This window comes from Trachymyrmex cornetzi, unplaced genomic scaffold (assembly GCF_001594075.2).
Source record: "Trachymyrmex cornetzi isolate Tcor2-1 unplaced genomic scaffold, Tcor1.1 scaffold322, whole genome shotgun sequence".
NCBI classification, from domain to species: domain Eukaryota; kingdom Metazoa; phylum Arthropoda; class Insecta; order Hymenoptera; family Formicidae; genus Trachymyrmex; species Trachymyrmex cornetzi.
In genome coordinates this window covers 6,040-22,838 of record NW_017297919.1, presented here as the reverse complement: position 1 = coordinate 22,838, position 16,799 = coordinate 6,040, and the positions used below count along the sequence as shown (strand labels likewise).

General features: G+C 31.6%; 5 protein-coding genes across 8 annotated transcripts in view; all 5 read right to left on the bottom strand.

Moving 5' to 3' along the window:
- beta-PheRS (phenylalanine--tRNA ligase beta subunit) overlaps positions 1-3,395 on the bottom strand; it is a 4,543-nt gene extending 1,148 nt beyond the window's left edge. Inside the window, exons 1-10 of one of the 4 annotated variants that reach the window (XM_018510054.1) lie at positions 3,350-3,395; positions 2,244-2,387; positions 2,051-2,106; positions 1,821-1,978; positions 1,655-1,724; positions 1,306-1,572; positions 999-1,178; positions 516-691; positions 223-427; positions 62-142 (exon numbers count right to left, since the gene is read on the bottom strand). In XM_018510054.1, the coding sequence (XP_018365556.1) occupies positions 62-142; positions 223-427; positions 516-691; positions 999-1,178; positions 1,306-1,572; positions 1,655-1,724; positions 1,821-1,978; positions 2,051-2,106; positions 2,244-2,301 (1,251 nt within the window). In that variant the 5' untranslated portion in view covers positions 2,302-2,387; positions 3,350-3,395. Of the gene's footprint in view, positions 1-61; positions 143-222; positions 428-515; positions 692-998; positions 1,179-1,305; positions 1,573-1,654; positions 1,725-1,820; positions 1,979-2,050; positions 2,107-2,243; positions 2,388-2,456; positions 2,477-2,555; positions 2,824-3,349 lie in introns of those variants that run through there. The other 3 variants (XM_018510051.1, XM_018510052.1, XM_018510053.1) reach the window with 3 other exon arrangements.
- Positions 3,396-3,407: 12 nt separating this feature from the next.
- cni (protein cornichon) lies at positions 3,408-5,111 on the bottom strand. The gene is made up of 4 exons (XM_018510055.1): positions 4,886-5,111; positions 4,630-4,698; positions 3,765-4,021; positions 3,408-3,659 (listed from the first exon to the last, which is right to left on the bottom strand). The coding sequence occupies exons 1-4, from the start codon at positions 4,964-4,966 to the stop codon at positions 3,635-3,637; spliced, it is 432 nt and encodes a 143-aa protein (XP_018365557.1). The 5' UTR covers positions 4,967-5,111; the 3' UTR covers positions 3,408-3,634.
- A 688-nt stretch (positions 5,112-5,799) lies between these two features.
- Positions 5,800-8,413, bottom strand: spict (magnesium transporter spict). The gene is made up of 4 exons (XM_018510025.1): positions 8,249-8,413; positions 7,952-8,074; positions 7,728-7,870; positions 5,800-6,725 (listed from the first exon to the last, which is right to left on the bottom strand). The coding sequence occupies exons 1-4, from the start codon at positions 8,346-8,348 to the stop codon at positions 5,991-5,993; spliced, it is 1,101 nt and encodes a 366-aa protein (XP_018365527.1). The 5' UTR covers positions 8,349-8,413; the 3' UTR covers positions 5,800-5,990.
- Positions 8,414-12,246: 3,833 nt separating this feature from the next.
- LOC108762829 (Nop2/Sun-like domain containing protein 5) lies at positions 12,247-16,517 on the bottom strand. The gene is made up of 6 exons (XM_018510021.1): positions 16,238-16,517; positions 15,859-16,129; positions 14,196-14,452; positions 13,758-13,873; positions 13,426-13,598; positions 12,247-13,196 (listed from the first exon to the last, which is right to left on the bottom strand). The coding sequence occupies exons 1-6, from the start codon at positions 16,361-16,363 to the stop codon at positions 12,247-12,249; spliced, it is 1,893 nt and encodes a 630-aa protein (XP_018365523.1). The 5' UTR covers positions 16,364-16,517.
- Positions 15,326-16,094, bottom strand: LOC108762849 (uncharacterized). The gene is made up of 2 exons (XM_018510056.1): positions 16,017-16,094; positions 15,326-15,816 (listed from the first exon to the last, which is right to left on the bottom strand). Exon 2 carries the CDS (start codon positions 15,764-15,766, stop codon positions 15,347-15,349), a length of 420 nt encoding a protein of 139 aa, XP_018365558.1. The 5' UTR covers positions 15,767-15,816; positions 16,017-16,094; the 3' UTR covers positions 15,326-15,346.
- Positions 16,518-16,799: the final 282 nt, after the last annotated feature.

Here is a 16,799-nt window from a genome sequence, read left to right as displayed (position 1 = left end):
ATATATATATATATATTTATATGTATATTGTTATGCATAGACAAACTTTTTTGGAACATACCAGTGAGAAAGTCAGTGCTTCGGTGAATCCCGCTTGAGCTATCTCTACCCGTATTTGGTCAGTAAGTTTGTTGAGTGGAAACTGCAATTTACATATTTGTATGTACACAAGTACGTGACATCGATACATGAAATTATATTCAGAGTTTATAGAATATTTACTTCTGCTGCGACTGTCGATATATTTGGTATAGTTTTTTCTATTTTGTTGTATCCGTAAGCAATAGCAATATCTTCATAAATATCGCAGGGATGTATCACATCATGTCTTGTCGGTGGAATTTCTACCATTAATGTATCCTTATTTTTCATCTCGGATTTTAGAGACATTTTTGACAACAACTCCGCAACTTGATCTGGAGTCTGTCTAGAGAGAAAAAGAGAGAATGTTTACAAATAACTATATAGTTACGTCTACAATTATTACATGTGCAACGCAAGATTCAATTACATACTTAATACCAATGTAACTAATCGCTTTATTGCAGTTGATTTCTTCTGTTCGATATTTTAATTCTGGATAATAGAAAGTTTGATTATCAGGATATACTACTTCCACAATTTCGGCTGTATATTTTTTATTGCAATACTGACTGAAAGCACAGACTATCGTGTCCAACACTATCCTTGCCTACAGATGTGTAATAATTTGTAAGAATTTGTAATAAAATTGCATGTAATATTTCATATATCAATTAATAACATTATTGACATCTTATAAGTTTAAATTATTAGAGTTTTAAATATTACTTACGCGCAAGTAAAAAAAAAAATATATATATATATTGTGTGTGTGTGTGTGTGTGTGTGTGTGTGTGTGTGTGTGTGTGTGTGTGTGTGTGTGTGTGTTATATCTAAAGTATTTCCTAGTATTTCGTAGTTTAATTTCGACAAATATGCTTGTAGATTAGCATTATGCAACATACAAATGTACATACCTTTGTAACATCAGTTGCTGTACATTCAATAAAAATATTTTTTGTATCAAGTGTGATCTTTGAATGATCCCCATTGATAATAGGAGGGAGAGATAAAACAGTACCATTACTATCATACACCACGGGATAAACAGGACTGTCTTTTATAATAGGTAAATATTGTTTGAGCTGCGCGTGTGTCTGTAAACGTTAAAAATACAATACCATATATATATATATATATATATATAGATATGAGGTTTCTTTCTTTATATGTGAAACTATTTACGGAATTAACAAATACGGATGAGAGGGACTGCATACTTACTGCATACAATTGTATGATTTCTTCTCCTGTATATTCTTTTTCCTGATATAGCGGTTTGAAACGTATCTTTGATGGTGATCTAGCATCATATAGAAACGGACCTTTAACTGTATCCAAGTCATGAGTTCCAATAGAAACTAGACTACGTTTTCTTCCTATATTCTGATGCAGTTTATCTTGAAGATCGATAAAACTATTATAAGATTCTTGCGTCAAAGTAACATCTCTCAAAATTGCAGCAACTATATGCCCTCTTATTTTTAAGCACTAAAGAATCAACGAGATAATTTAGTGCTGAATAAATGCATGTATAATGTAAAATTTTCTTTTCATAATTATTCTATACTACCTCTGGGCTCATCACTATCCTTTCCATTCCTGTATTTGGTTTGATTGCCTTGTAACATGGTACGGATATCCTATTTAAGAAAATAAAACTTATACTTTGAAATATAATACTTGAGAAATGAAATTCTTGTTATCTAAACTACAAAAGCATATAGTGCAGCATTTACTTGTTCAAGAATATAAGCAATCCAGTAGTTAGGCTCTCCAAGCACAAAAGATCATATCTGTTAGCAGGTATATCAATTTTGTAGATAATCTCTTCAGAGGCATCTATTGTATCTTTATCAAAACCTTGTTCCTTTGCTAACATTTGTTTCTCCGTTGTCTATTTGCAAAAGGTCAAGTAATTATTGTAAAGTAAAAAATATATAAATTATTGAAATAGTTCAACACTTACTACTTCATCTAGCTCTAAACCAAATTTGAAGCATAGTGTTTGGAACTCATTGTCAGCTAAACCAAGGTTTAAAAGTTTATTAAAGATTAAAATATTTATAATACATAAACTAACTTTACTGATACTTTTATGATAACATTATCAGTAAAAACACATATATATATACATACATATATATATATATAAAACTTACAATATGTTTGGCCTAATGCTTCAAATAGCAAGTCACGTTTTATTCCAATAGTTGGCATCTTTATACTACAATAATCTCAAGATAAACAAGTAAGTCTTCGATATCTTTTTTTTCACAGTAATATCAGGAATCTAATTAAGTCCCCTGTAATTAAAAGTTACAATAAACTTTTAGGTTAGGTAATATCACCAAAACAGATTTCCATCAGATTACTTTATTCCGAAATAATTAGCGTATCTTTTTTTGTTTGACTTAATAATTCTGTTTACATCAAACAAATTGCTTCAATTGTATCGAGAAGTTGTTACATACATCAAAATGACATGTCGTATTACCGGTTATGTTATATTAGCAGATACAACCAATGTTGGAATTGTTGGAAATGGGAAGAGGCGGGTAAAATCCATATGGGTTTACAGCAATAATCGACGTATGAGTCAAGAGAAACAATATCTGATATAAATTTATTCATTATCTAACATATCTCATTTACACTTTTATCTTCTCTTGAAGAAAACATTTATTTTGTGAAAAATGTAAGAAAAATTACAATTTATAGTTCCCGTAGTTTTGCCGTTGCAGGTTGCAGGTTAACTTGCGCGGAGTTCAATGCGCATTAGAAATTGATTGGTTCTCGAGCAAGAGCGTTTTTAATTTAAATGAATTGTAAATGATATAGCTATATGTGTATAAATATATATATAAATATATATATATATATTAAATATAAAAAATTATAATATCACAAAAATTATAATGCAAGTTAAAAAGTAAGTATACAGAGTTTGTACATATTAGTTATATATTATTTATTTCATTTTTATTAACAACTATAGTACTTTTATATTATGGTATATATAAAAGTTAAATGAAATATATGCTTTATTATACATGAAAGAAAAGAAAAGAACGCTTTACATACAAAGGTATCAAAAGCTATTAAATCTATTGCATTGAAATCGAGTTTGTAAACAATACACAGATATTTTTGTTGAAATACAGACAATATTAATGTTTATTTGTCTGTTATTCAGCTTCGTATGTCTAACAAAAGCACAATAATATTTATAGTATTTAATTTGACTCAAAATCTTTTTTATTCATACCTATATAAATAATATCTTGCTTGAAGTATATATAGTGGCATATTCCAGAAAAATGTTTAATGTAGTCTATCATACACACACACACACACGTGTATGTGTGTGTGTATTATAAAGTTTGCCTATATGTTTTAGACAGATGTCAAAGAATCTTTCTCTGTAGTACTTGTTACAAACCTCCCATTATTACCTACAAGTTGGTAGAAAATAACTTGTATTTCCAACCTAAGCAATCATTGCACCAAACGATTGCAAAAAAATGGAAAATCTTTACGATGATTGCTCGTTTCAATTGATTAATGAGCTGATCATTCTAGAATACGAATTATATATATATACATATATTAGAGCAAGAAGATTAGAACTATATTAAATAAAGATGTAAGGCATCTCAAAATGAGTAAGTGAGAGAACTTACCCATACAAGTAATAAAAAAACGACAAAAGGTAAAAGGCTAGTTTAATCCATCCTTCTCTATGGTACATGGACAAGTCATAAGCATTCATTATGCTCGTAGGATCATACAGGCCCGATTCTGTCATCAGAGGCCTGTTCATGTATCTCCACACATGATAAGCTATGAGTGGGATATTGATAAACAGCGAAAAGTATTGTTCGCTAATCAAAAATAAAAGATTGATCACAACGTGCAGTATATACTCTGGTAGAACAAGCTGAAATCAAGATGTGTAATCATTAAAGAATGATCTGTGACAAGTAATGTCTCTGTATTTAACAGGGTTGGTAAAAAAAAAACGTTTTAAACGTGTTTTAAACAGTTTAAAACATGCTTAATTGATGTTTTTAGTATGTTTTAATATGTTTTTTTTATAGTACTGTTCAAAGCATATTTGAAGCATTAAAAACATATTCAAGAAGAAACATAATGTTTTATTCTTAAAAAAAAACATTAGTCTTTACCAACTCTGCCTGTAAACAAAACATTAGCAGCACACTATAGTAGTTTGCCAGCAGATTTGTATAAAATATTGACATCAATTGCATCTATTTTAAATCCATCGAGAAAGTAAACGTAGTAAAAAGACTACGGAATCAATCAGGTAACAATCATTCAATTGATATATATTACTCAAATGATTACAAAATGCACACTTTGCTGATGTTCTATAATTTGCTATTCCTGCTTATTTTACAGATTCTATTTCTGCTGGCATTCTCTGCTGATGAAATTTATAACAGACGCTGCAAAATGCATCTTTTCACAAATTTGGCTATTTGGATGTATTATTTGACATCCAGTAAACGCATACACATGTCTTACCGGATTTAAATTATTACATTGATCAATCGGATTTTTGTATCCAGTCTTTAACTCATCGAACGTGATTACCTGAAGTTTAATAAAAACTATTAATCACACAATAATGATAATACATTATCACGCTATATTGTTATTCGTTAAGGTTATATCACACAATTATATATATATATATATATCATATATATATATATAATCATGTCTCGCGGATTCTCATTATCGTGAATTACCGCGCGAACATTTCCTATGAGAGACATACGTGAAATATCGCGAAAAATATTAGAAACGCGTCGCCGATTAACGCCACAATATATGAAAAAGCGGCTAGGTTGAATGCCATTCTGCACGTATGGACAAAAGCCCACGAAAGCCACCAACGGCACCAACGAACGAATCGCGACAAGTCCGGATATCAAGTGGATCACGTGATAAGCTCGCATTATCTGATACGAAAATACGAAAATAAAAATATTTACGCTACAACTTTTTATTTACATTCTGTCGTTGTCGATTAATCATTTGAATCGACATTTCAAACTATATAAATTTCACAATAATAGCTCGTTTTTTCCTTACGTGTCTTATTGTCTCTCTTACATGGATTTAACGTCAGTCATTCCAAGCAGCCAATTTCAAAACTTACCTCGCGATGTAGCTGTGTGTTACAAATTTTAATTTACTGGTAAAATGTTTGTAGAAATATAAAATTAGAAGTATAAAATTTTGCCGATAACATATGATGGCAGATTGATTGCGAAAATCGCTAACACAAGTTATACATTATTTTCCAAATATTTATATGAAACGAATCATTTGATTAATCAAGTTTTGTTAAGAGATTCCATTAGATTTCTACTTCTTGATTTTTCAACTGGTGAAACATGATCTTTTAATTCTCACTCAAATCTGGCCACTGTTGTCATGCTGCCAATATTTTATTTACTAGGAATCTGTTCTTTCTAAAAAGAACAGATTTCTCAATTTATAAACTATCTTTTCTATTTGAAAATAAATAGGGATATCGTATATTGTGTGTGGACTTTGAAACATTTTCAAAATATGTATTTTATTGCTTTTGTCAGCAATAATACAAAGTATATTTACAATTATGTAATTAGTTATCAATATCACAATAAATAATTAATAAACAATAAATTCTTTTTTTAAATCTGCCTCTTGATTTTGCTATACAAATTTTTTTAATGGAGCAGGTTACATGCGTTTCCATAGATATAGTGTGCCTTCAAACAAGCGACACAAGTAACACGGTGTGACACAATGAATCATTACATCCTTGTTGTTTGCCAATGTTAAACAAAGATGACATGATCACTGTGTCACTTGTTGGAAGGCATACATAATATTTAGACAGTCCTAGTGAGATCTGAATTCACATAAGTATGATTAAGCAAGTGCTGAGCTTCCACTCTAGTGTTCGCTCCTCCTTGATCGTCCCATCTTGAATTATAACTCGAAAGCATTTCTCTTTTGGGCCTCAACATATGCTTGATATTGCCATAATGTATATCTATTTCTTTAAAAGCGTTTAATAAGAATATGGCAATTATAACTACGAGAAAGCCACAAGAGCCACCTAGGATATTTTCCATGCTCATCTTTGTCCATTCCCTGAATAAAATTGCGGATGCTATTATCACTAGAGTTGTAAAGAAGACGTAATAAACTGGCGTCACGATAGATGTGTCAAACAAGTCCAGTGATTTATTCAGATAATTCATCTGTATCATGATGCAGAGGATAACGCTAAATATAAAGACCCATGTTAGCCAATTGGTAAATGCGTTCTTCCCACCAGAGATAGTCTCCTTCAATGCCAAGCCCAAGCCTTTGCAACTCATGACAGTCAAAGAGCCAACAGATGAGCACAGACAAATATATACCAAGATATTTTGCTTGCCATATGCTGGACCAAAGTGGAAGATGATAGACAAGGTAGACATTACTACAATTAAAACGTATAACATATAACCTGGTTCTCTTATTTTAATAATCAGTTCGCTTAGACTGCTAATCTCCTCTTCTTTTGGTGAATGTAATATTATTACCGTGGAACCTAAAATACATAACAAGCAACCAATCTAAAAAAGAAAAAAAACAATAAAAATGCGGTATCTGTATACAGAAAATAGGTATGTACGGGAGAGTGGTCTAAATCGGACCGTGTTCCAAATAGGACCTTTTTAATTTAAATGAATACGGTTAAGTAGATTTGCGTACTATTTATAATGTAAAGTCCTCATAAGACACCGAACATGTGATAGCAGTTTGACACAGTTCTTTGTCATAACATTTATAAAATAGACGCAAATATGTATTTTCAACCACCGTGCGAAAAATTAAAAAAAAAAGAAAATCCTTATAAATCATTATTTAAAAGGTGTTAAAAATTTGAAAAGTAATTGATTTAAGATAATTAAAGAGTGTAGAATTCAAAAATATTAAGCATTTTATGATCACTTTTGCGGTTTAATGTAAAATTTGTTCTAAAGTTTGAAAGGACCCGTGTCCAAATCGGACAGTACAGTGAATAACTTATAGGTCTGGTTGTAGTACTGGTGATCAGCTGATCAGATCTGATGCAAGCAATTAAATCAGTAAAATATCATGAGTCATCAGACTCAAATTAGTTGAATTTTATTAATTACAATTCTAATAATATAAATAGTCAGTAATTTCTTTTTCCGAAAAAATATTTATCTTTGACTATCAAATTGCTCGTTTTTACTCAATACTAAGAAAAAAATACATTAAAATATTAAAAAATTTTATCTAAAAATCCATAAAAATTGGAGTTTTCAATCAAGGGATGGTCTTATTTGGAACCATTGGTTCTAAATCGGACCGGAAAAAGCGTTTTTACATTTTCCAATACAGTTCAACACAGGTGAGAGATACGTCAAAATGGTCTAAAGCAAAAATGAAGGGAATTAAATGATCTTTTCAATGGCACCTTCGATTTTACGATCGGACTTTATTTACGCCTTATAGAGAGCAAAAACTGCAAATAGGTCCGATTTAGACCACTCTCCCCTACTATTATTTTCAACATTAATGTTTCTGCCTGTACAAGTATTTTTCACCTTTCCCAAAAGATTTAGTTTTTCATTAAGATATCTGGATGCTAATACTGCTGATATCAGAACGCTTAAAGCGCCCAACGGCGTTACAAGCGACGCTGGTGCAAATGCATACGCAACAAAGTTGGCTGCTTCTCCTATGCCCACTGTAACGTTTATTTGGAATGTTTTTACACGAATGTCATAAAAAAATTACGTCTAGAACGTCTTTTGAAATTTATACGTACTAGATAAAAGACCAGCCCACCACATCCATTCTTTTAAATAGCCAAAACCACCAGACGATGCACGCAGTCCACCGTACTTTTGGAGTTTGATTAAAGCTTTCTTTTTTATGATAAAACTGGCACCTAAATTAAAATGACGAAGAAATAACTAATTTTTGTACATCTTTTTAATACTTTCGGCTTTTTTTTTCTACAAAAGCAAGGTAATTAAATAATAATACTACTGGTAGAAATTAAGTATAAAATATTGATTCTTGATAAAAAATTCTGATTAAACTAATATATCACATTACTAACCTATAAAAACACTAGAAGCAATTGCTAGTCCTAAACCGATGTAAAAATTTGTTGTATCGTATTGTATATCATTGTTCCTCATTTCTGGAATAGAACTCATTTCTCATTCTATTAAATCAATATTGATTTCCATTCAGTTAAGCCCTAAACACAATGCGAGGCAATAGCGATAGGAATAATATAGAAATAAGAGATATATAAACTATTGCCTCTCCTATTGAACAATGCGGCGAAAGAAATAAAGGCCAACCAATCAGATCGCGTACATACTGTAGTATGTTCTTCTGCTTCAGTAAATATAACCTAAAAACGTTGAGTCAGATTAAGTTATTACAGAACGAAAATTGCCTTCAATTAAGTATTTTTTAAGCAAATCGATTAAAAGTTTGTCACCGAATTTTTCTTTATCGCCCACTTAGTTATCATCGATGTCTTGAATGTCATAATATACTATCCGTATGGTAATTATTATTACAATAATTGAAATAATCCATTTTTTAAGTTTATCACAATCAAATTAGGAGTCGAAAGTGTCGAAACTGGAATTGAACGAATATTGTCGGATATCGTGAAAAGAGGTTATAGCATAAATCAGTGCTCGGAATTGGTTGTTCATTTCGGGCAGTAGGGATGCCGATCCTTGAATCGATGCATCGAGAAAATCGATTCTTTTTACTCTTGAAAATCGATTTTTTATTTCTCGATTCTTTCGGAATCGATCCAATTTTTCAGAGAATCGTATCGACGATTCTCATAGCATTTTCGGCCCGATCGGGTTTGCACCGACCTTGGTTGGATTGATCTTTCCTATTGGTTGACGTTACCTTCTCTACCAATAGGAGAGCACAAAACGCCATTGTTCCAACCCAGGTTGGTGCAAACCTGGCCGGGCCGAAAACGCTATCAATTTTTACAAATTGTTAGGGCCTGCGCACAATAGAGAAACAAAAATTAGATATTAAGACTTCAACCTATCAGAAACCGCGTATTCCGATGTAATCAGTTTCTGATAGGTTGAAATCTTAATATCCAATCCCTGTTCCTCTATTGTGCTCAGGCCCTTACATTGTACTCTTTGAACATGTACATACGTATTAACTTACATATATTTTTAGTGGACTTTAGGGCTTGAACACAATAGAGGAACAGGGATTGGATATTAAGATTTCAACCTATCAGAAACTGATTACATCGGAATACGCGGTTTCTGATAGGTTGAAATCTTAATATCTAATTCTTGTTCCTCTATTGTGCGCAGGCCCTAAGAAACCTCGTCTATATAATATATTATTTATAATATAAATATCATTATTTTAATAGTTCATTTAAATCAAAGACATAGAGAATGGACTGCGCAATCCGTATCTAAGTAATGTATCAAATGTGGTCCACAATAATGAGAGAGAGGGACCGTGGGAGACGGCCAATCTCCCTCTGGGGTGATCCCGATTGACCACGGCTCGATTGGACACCACCAATCACAGCGACCGGTGCTTAGGAGCTTTGTAGTCTCAAGCGCTGTGAGTGTCCAATTGAGCCGTGTCCAACTGGGTGCCACCCTCATGAAATATGTCGGAATGGATTCCGATCGGAATTATTCCGTTTTCCCTAGCTAACACAATAGAAATCTAGGGAATAATTGAATATTTCCGATCGGAATCGATTCCGACTTGTTCTATGATAGGTACCCTGTACGAATTCGTACCGACTCGATATGAGCCCTATTGCTGGATTCACACTGCATCCGATTTTCATCGTACGACGCAAATCGGATCCAATGTGAATCCAGCAATAGGGCTCATATCGAGTCGGTACGAATTCGTACAGGGTACCTATCATAGAACAAGTCGGAATCGATTCCGACTTGTTCTATGATAGGTACCCTGTACGAATTCGTACCGACTCGATATGAGCCCTATTGCTGGATTCACACTGCATCCGATTTTCGTCGTACGATGCTCTGCAACCAATCAGAAAACAGGATTCCGATGATACGAAGCAAAATCCATCGGAATCCTGTTTTCTGATTGGTTGCAGAGCATCGTACGACGAAAATCGGATACAGTGTGAATCCAGCATTTGTGTTTTTAGACAGTACTTTTGTGTTTTTAAAGCAGTGACTTTTTGTGTTTCAAAGCACATCTGATAACATCATTGTTAAATGCTAATAGTTATTGCACGTATGCAACACAGTACAAAACAAATGAACTTTTCAAATTTCACATTTTTTTCTTTTTCGGGCGCATACTTATGAAAACAAATTTTCATTAATCTTCACTATTGAAAGCAAATTTGTATTGCGTTTAATTTGCAATGTTACAGTGTATATAGATACAATATTGAAATAAAGAATTGATATAAAGAGAAGATAATGATAATTGATAAATTAAAAGCTCTAATTTGTGTGCCTACATATTATTTTAATAATAATTTGTATACTTACAACTTTTTCTTCCTTCGTTTCTCCTCTTTTTGTCTTCCTCTTTTTTATGTTAGTCTGTAATGAAGTATTCACATTAATTAATAGAGAAAAAAAAATTAATAAAGTTTAAATTCGTTTGCGATATAAAAATAAAAATATTCATAAAGTTTTTAACTCTCCGTTTTTAAGCTTTCTATATTGAATCCAAATAATATTACATATATGTATAGTTGAGAGAAACGAATTCGTTTCTTTGAAAGTCATTGCTTAATCGTGGCTAAAGAAATAAAAATCATAAGAAAATCGATCTTGAGAAAATCAATTTTGATGCACCGCTAGTTGTGACGCAATAATTTCAATTCTCTAACACCTCGTAATCATATATATTACATCGCGATTAGTCCTTATATGATATTTTAACTTATAGACAATATATTTCTCGACATTCCGTGTCGTGACTCACGCGACGTGATTTTAGCGAGTTAAGTAATGTACCGCACAGTAAAGGGATAAGCTAGAAAATTGAATCATAGTTATCGCATAATTATATCAACGTCTATATATATATATATATATATATATATATCTATATAGGAAAAAAAAAAACAAATTAAAAAGTTAAGATTATATTTCGTCTTCTTCTCTTTGCAGAAAATTTTTATAATAAAATTCTTGAATCACTAAGAAATGAGATTGAATTAATTTATTTAAAACATTCAAAGAAAAAAATATATAAGCGTTTAAAAGGAAAAAGAAACATTTTAAAAATATATCATTGACTGCGTTCAGCAGACTCAGCAGTTTCGCAACTGTTTTATGATTCGTCGCGCTGATTGGATCATACTTTTAGATTTAAAGAAATAGTCCTATCTCAGCAAAGAATCACAAAACGGTTGCAAAACTGTTGAGTCTGCTAAACGCAGCCATCGTAAGCATTTTATCAAGTTAAGTTTTAGATTGTATATATTATCTACAGAGATCCTATAGATTCTGAAGAATCTCTCTTTGAATGAGATAACATTTATTAATTTAATCGACAATACGACGCATTTCATTTTTATCGATGGAATCATAAATATTATACATATACGTTTAGTTAGCGAAATAGTCTTTAGGATGGATTTTATACAACTCATTGTATTCTCTCTCTTTTTCTCTATCTCTCACCTTGTTTTCCCTCATTCAATGAGTATGTACACTTGCAGTAGGTAAAAAAAATTTACTTGCGCTTTCAGTTATCAATCGTGAAGAGTTGATATATTGATCATTGACAATTAGTAGTAGATAGCCAAGTAATCAACAAGTGGTTTTGTTATCTTTTGTAAGTATGTACCTATTATTTAGAATAATTTAAATGAAGGAAAAAAAATTAAAAGATACAAAAAATGCAAATAAAAAAGCACAGACTTCAGCACTAGACTCTTAGAAAATTTAACATAGCAAAAAACAATCTCTATACAATATTATCATTTATTATTGGCAATTTTATAAACAGACTAAATACGGAATAAGGAATAATGCGATGATACAATACAAAAAATACTGAATTCTTATTTAACAACATATTTATTTCTATTTAATAAATCTCTTTACTTTTTTTCCTCTTCTTTGATGGTCCAATTACAGTTTCTTCCGCTTGCTCTATTTTATGAATTTTATCAATCTTGATTCCTTTATTTTCTTTTTTCTTTTTTATCTTTGGCAGTTCAACTTCAATTTCCTTATTTTGCTCTTTTTCGTCATAATCAGTTTCTTGAAGTGTATTTTCATGCTTCGATTTTCTTTTCTTCCTCGATTTTTTCGTTTCCATGACATCCAATGTCTCCTCTTGTATATCTTTAGATTCATTCAATGCTTTATTAAAATTAAATGAATCATTGCAAACATCCATTTTTTCAATTTCTTTTTTACTTTTTGCTTTTATTTTACTATCTATGTCAGGTACTTCAAATTCAACAATATCTGCCGATATCTTCATTTGTTCATCACTCATTGAAATTACTTTCTTCTCTTCCTTTTTCTTCTTCTTCTTCTTCTTTTCACATTTCTCTTGTTGATGTGCTGATGTTTTCGCCATGTCATCTTTCTTGATATTCAAATTAGTCCCAATAAGATTCATACTATATTCGTTACCCCCTTTAAGTTTGCACTTTGGCAGAGTCACATCAAAATTTCTCTCAAATACTGCTACGAAAAAACCATTGCAAAAATCATCATCTGGCCTCGAATACAAACATAGATCTTCGCAGTTGTATTTTTTCGAGCTGAAGTTTGTCCAGTCATTTTTGAGCAATTGCCTAACTGGTAGCAAACGGTAAGCATTTCCAACATTAGCCAGAACTTCGTCTACTACTTCCTCATTCTCTTCGGGATGTAGAGAACATGTGCTGTAGGTTATTCTTTTCGCGTTTGGAAAATTGAACAGCGCATATCTCAAAAGATAAACTTGAAACGATTGTAAATTTTTCAAGCGCTTTGGTTCGGGCGTTCCATCCATTTCGCTCTGTTTTGGTCTATCAATAATGCCTTTAATAAAAATTGTAAGATTATATCGTAAATTATACATAAATGAAAATTATGTCGGTATATTTTACAGAAGATAATTTACAATTAAATAATTACTCGTTTCGCGAATAGGAATAGTGCAAAGAATCATAAAAAAATTATTTTCTATTATCTTATTCTGTCCTTTATGCTATTTTTTGATTAATTTAAAAATTTGACATTATTATATAATTTATATTAAAATTTTTACCTGATCCAGAACAAGTTGGATCGACTAAAATGTATTCCACGTGTGAATACAATTTTGGATCGAGAGTTAAAACGTCTTGATTAAGAGGCTCCACACAGAGAGCATGAGTCTTTTCTATCTGAGTGAGTAAGGTTTTAAATCTTTTAGCATCAATCTCCACGGCATAAATTTTTCTATTTAAAAATAATAATTTATATTAGAGTATCTGTTTCTAAACTTTAATTAGTTTACTTAAATTACTCAATAAAAATATTAGATATTAATACATTTCTTGATTTTCTTCATTCATATATTATCTAATAACAAATCTCTGATTGAGAAACAAACTGTACCCATTATTTTGCAGTTTTGCTGCCACATGAGTAGCTTTCATTCCGGGCGCAGCGCACATATCCAACACTGTAGAACCACTAATAGGATTCAACAAATGCACCGGCAAACTGCTAGCCTAAGTGTGAAATAAGATAGTTAATGTAAAACTATGAAACGTATTTGTTTTTTACTAATCTTTAATTAAATCTTAATGATGCTAATTATAAGGTATGTATTAGTAATAGATACATTTTAGTATTAATACTTAATTTACTAAAAAAATTTGGTAAAAGTTGAGTAAATGTAATCTAATATTAAATAATAATAAAAACTGCCCTACATATACATTTTTAGAGGGCTATTAGTTATGTGATAAATATTTGATAATACTAGAATAATCGTACAAGTTACAAAGAAAATATTATCAGTAGAGATAGAAAAGATTCTATTATTTATACCTTATCTTGAAGAATAAGCTTGCCATTGCGATAGCCGCTGTGATCGTGAAAGATTGTCGAAGGCGGAAAAGCTAACATTTCTGGTATATGCAGATCTTGTATAAAATACGGCTTTGATAATTGCGACAAGGATTGTAGATATGAAGAATGTGTTGTACTTTTGGGTAATAACTGCCATCCATCCTGTTGAAAAAAGGAGATTGCCTCTTCCACTGATAACAGAAGAGTATTGACACGAACGTATCTAGGTCTTTTTACTGAAAAGAGAAAAGAAAAACAATCAAATCTTTTTGAAGAATCTATTAAATACATTGTATATTTTTTAAATTTTATGTACACACACGCGCGCGCGCCCATTCATGCATACATATATGTACATTTATGTGCATTCATGATAAGATATGCACATAATTTTGAAAGAAAAAAGGAGAAAAGATCTGATCTAATGAAAAAAAGTTCAATTTTTTAATATAGCAAAAAAAATGTATATTTTAAGCTAAATTTTCTTTTTTTTTTCTATATTATCTATAAATGTACCTGCATTTCTTTTTCATTAAAATTTTTTCATTTAACTGAAATCAAATTTACATTAAAATTTAAGTTTGATCTTAATCATGCACTCAAAGTATCTCATCCAATTTTTTAAATATTTTTATATCATATAAAGTCTGTTTTAAATGCACTTATCAATATTTCCCAGCATATAAAACCAGAAATAGCGCAATATTTCCAAGTAAAAGTACACAAATTTAAAGTAATATCTAAATAAGCGAGACTTTATGGAATAATGATAAAAGGCAGTTTTGTATTTCTCATGTAGAATACATAGCAGATTTAAGATATCATCTTTTGAAAGGGATTTATAGGTCAATTTACAATATTCTGAAAATAAAGTACCATTTGTTGCTACTTTATTACAATAAAGATTATTCATCATTATATATAGTTTTTATTTATATACATTGTATATTTACATCTTTTTTAGTAAACTTTTTCTTTCTCCATTATGCATATAGACATATCAATTACATATATATTCTTTAATTAAGTAACAAAGAATGCTCGTTTTTTAATTAAATAATATAAAAAATATTTGACATTTTTTACAATTTTTTGTTTACAAGTTCTTTTTTTTTGGAAAGAAAACTATTTTAATTATCTTTCTTATTTAAACTCTCTTTAGTTTCTATTCTAATTTCGTCTTCACTTTGTTCCTTCTCCTCAACAGGCTCATTTAAAGCCTGATAAACATAACAGGAGATAATCAAATTTACTGTGATTACAGCAGCCAGTACAGAAATGTAATTAGTCACGGCAGTATCAGTTTGGAATTCTAATATCATAAAACGTTGTATCATAAAGAAAGCGGCAAACGGCAAAGTGAACATGGCGATGCTATAGAGGAACAATGTTCCCAGTACTGCTGCCGGACCCATCGCACAGTTGTTCTTTTTGTTGTAAATCGATTCCTGATGACAGGGTCTACTTTGATAATCTTGCAGATCTCCAATTTTAACTTGTTTGTTCTGTCGACTGGATAATATTCTGCAGTTGCGAATAATCAGGACCATGAAGGAGAATGTTTTTACTGCTTTAGGACGAGTCTCCAGAGATCGAAATTCTGCAAAAATGCAAGCATGCGGTGAGTATTAAAGATAATTACCTTTGTCTTTATGATCGACGAAAGTTTTTATGTAGCCGAGGTTTATTGACTCTTCCCGTAGTTTGTTTTCGTAAGCTAGGACAGTTAGGACTGGCTTAGAGCGGTTCTTCAAGCATCTCTTGCGCCATAAAAGCTCCGTTATGAGAACTCTGGCTAACCAGGGATTCAGACGCGGTTGTTCCGTTAGAATTTGGGTCTTGTCAAACAGCTGGTCTAACTGAGGTAACGCTTGTAAGACGTTGACCGCGAGGCCGTATATGCCGGCCACATTCTGAATTGTACGATAAATTATATTCTTATAAAAGCAGCATAATTAACGGAAGATCAGATCTTTTCCAATTGATCTTATATTCTTCTTACGATTATGTTTTACACTTACAGGATGCTTTTTTTCGTAAATCAACGTTTTTAGGCTAGCACCATCTTCTCGCACGCGGCGCACAATATCGGCCGTGATTTTGTAGATACGCGGGACCGTAACAGAATGCACAAATTCATTCGACATATTACGGATTTCAACTCTTTGAAAATTTTAATCTTTTTTAACCAAGTAAATCTGTCATTATCCACCTCGATAGACTATTACGAATTACTTGAAATCACTTCAAATTGCTTCAAAATTATTCGTCTCACGGATTAGGTTACGTTAGGTTTTAGTTCATCTGTTCATTTTACAGGAGAAAGTCTGAACCTACTCAAGCCTAAGGGTGTGTTCACCTTCACGAAAAAGCAGAAAGCGAAAAAGCAGTGGGCAATCAGAACTCGTGTTGGTAGTAGTAGCAATGGTCGCGTTCAGCAGACTCAACTGTTGCGGAGCGGATCCGTGAGCGCTCGCTATTGGCTGCGGTCCACTTAGGGCTTCAAACGCTACAGAGTATTTGTAGCACTGATATGCTGGATTCACACTGCATCCGATTTGCGTCGTACGACGCTCTGCAACC

Coding starts and splice junctions, on each gene's coding strand:
- cni (XM_018510055.1), bottom strand. CDS start 4,966: ATGGCATTCAACCTAGCCGCTTTTTCATATATTGTGGCGTTAATCGGC. Junction 4,699..4,885: donor TATTTTTCGCGATATTTCAC/GTATGTCTCTCA, acceptor ATTAAACTTCAG/GTAATCACGTTCGATGAGTT. Junction 4,022..4,629: donor AATGTAATAATTTAAATCCG/GTAAGACATGTG, acceptor TCTTGATTTCAG/CTTGTTCTACCAGAGTATAT.
- spict (XM_018510025.1), bottom strand. CDS start 8,348: ATGAGTTCTATTCCAGAAATGAGGAACAATGATATACAATACGATACA. Junction 7,871..7,951: donor GTGGGCTGGTCTTTTATCTA/GTACGTATAAAT, acceptor TAAACGTTACAG/TGGGCATAGGAGAAGCAGCC. Junction 6,726..7,727: donor AACTAAATCTTTTGGGAAAG/GTGAAAAATACT, acceptor TTTCTTTTTTAG/ATTGGTTGCTTGTTATGTAT.
- LOC108762829 (XM_018510021.1), bottom strand. CDS start 16,363: ATGTCGAATGAATTTGTGCATTCTGTTACGGTCCCGCGTATCTACAAA. Junction 14,453..15,858: donor CGTCGATCATAAAGACAAAG/GTAATTATCTTT, acceptor TTCTCTTTTCAG/TAAAAAGACCTAGATACGTT. Junction 13,874..14,195: donor AGCTTATTCTTCAAGATAAG/GTATAAATAATA, acceptor TTTCACACTTAG/GCTAGCAGTTTGCCGGTGCA.
- LOC108762849 (XM_018510056.1), bottom strand. CDS start 15,766: ATGGTCCTGATTATTCGCAACTGCAGAATATTATCCAGTCGACAGAAC.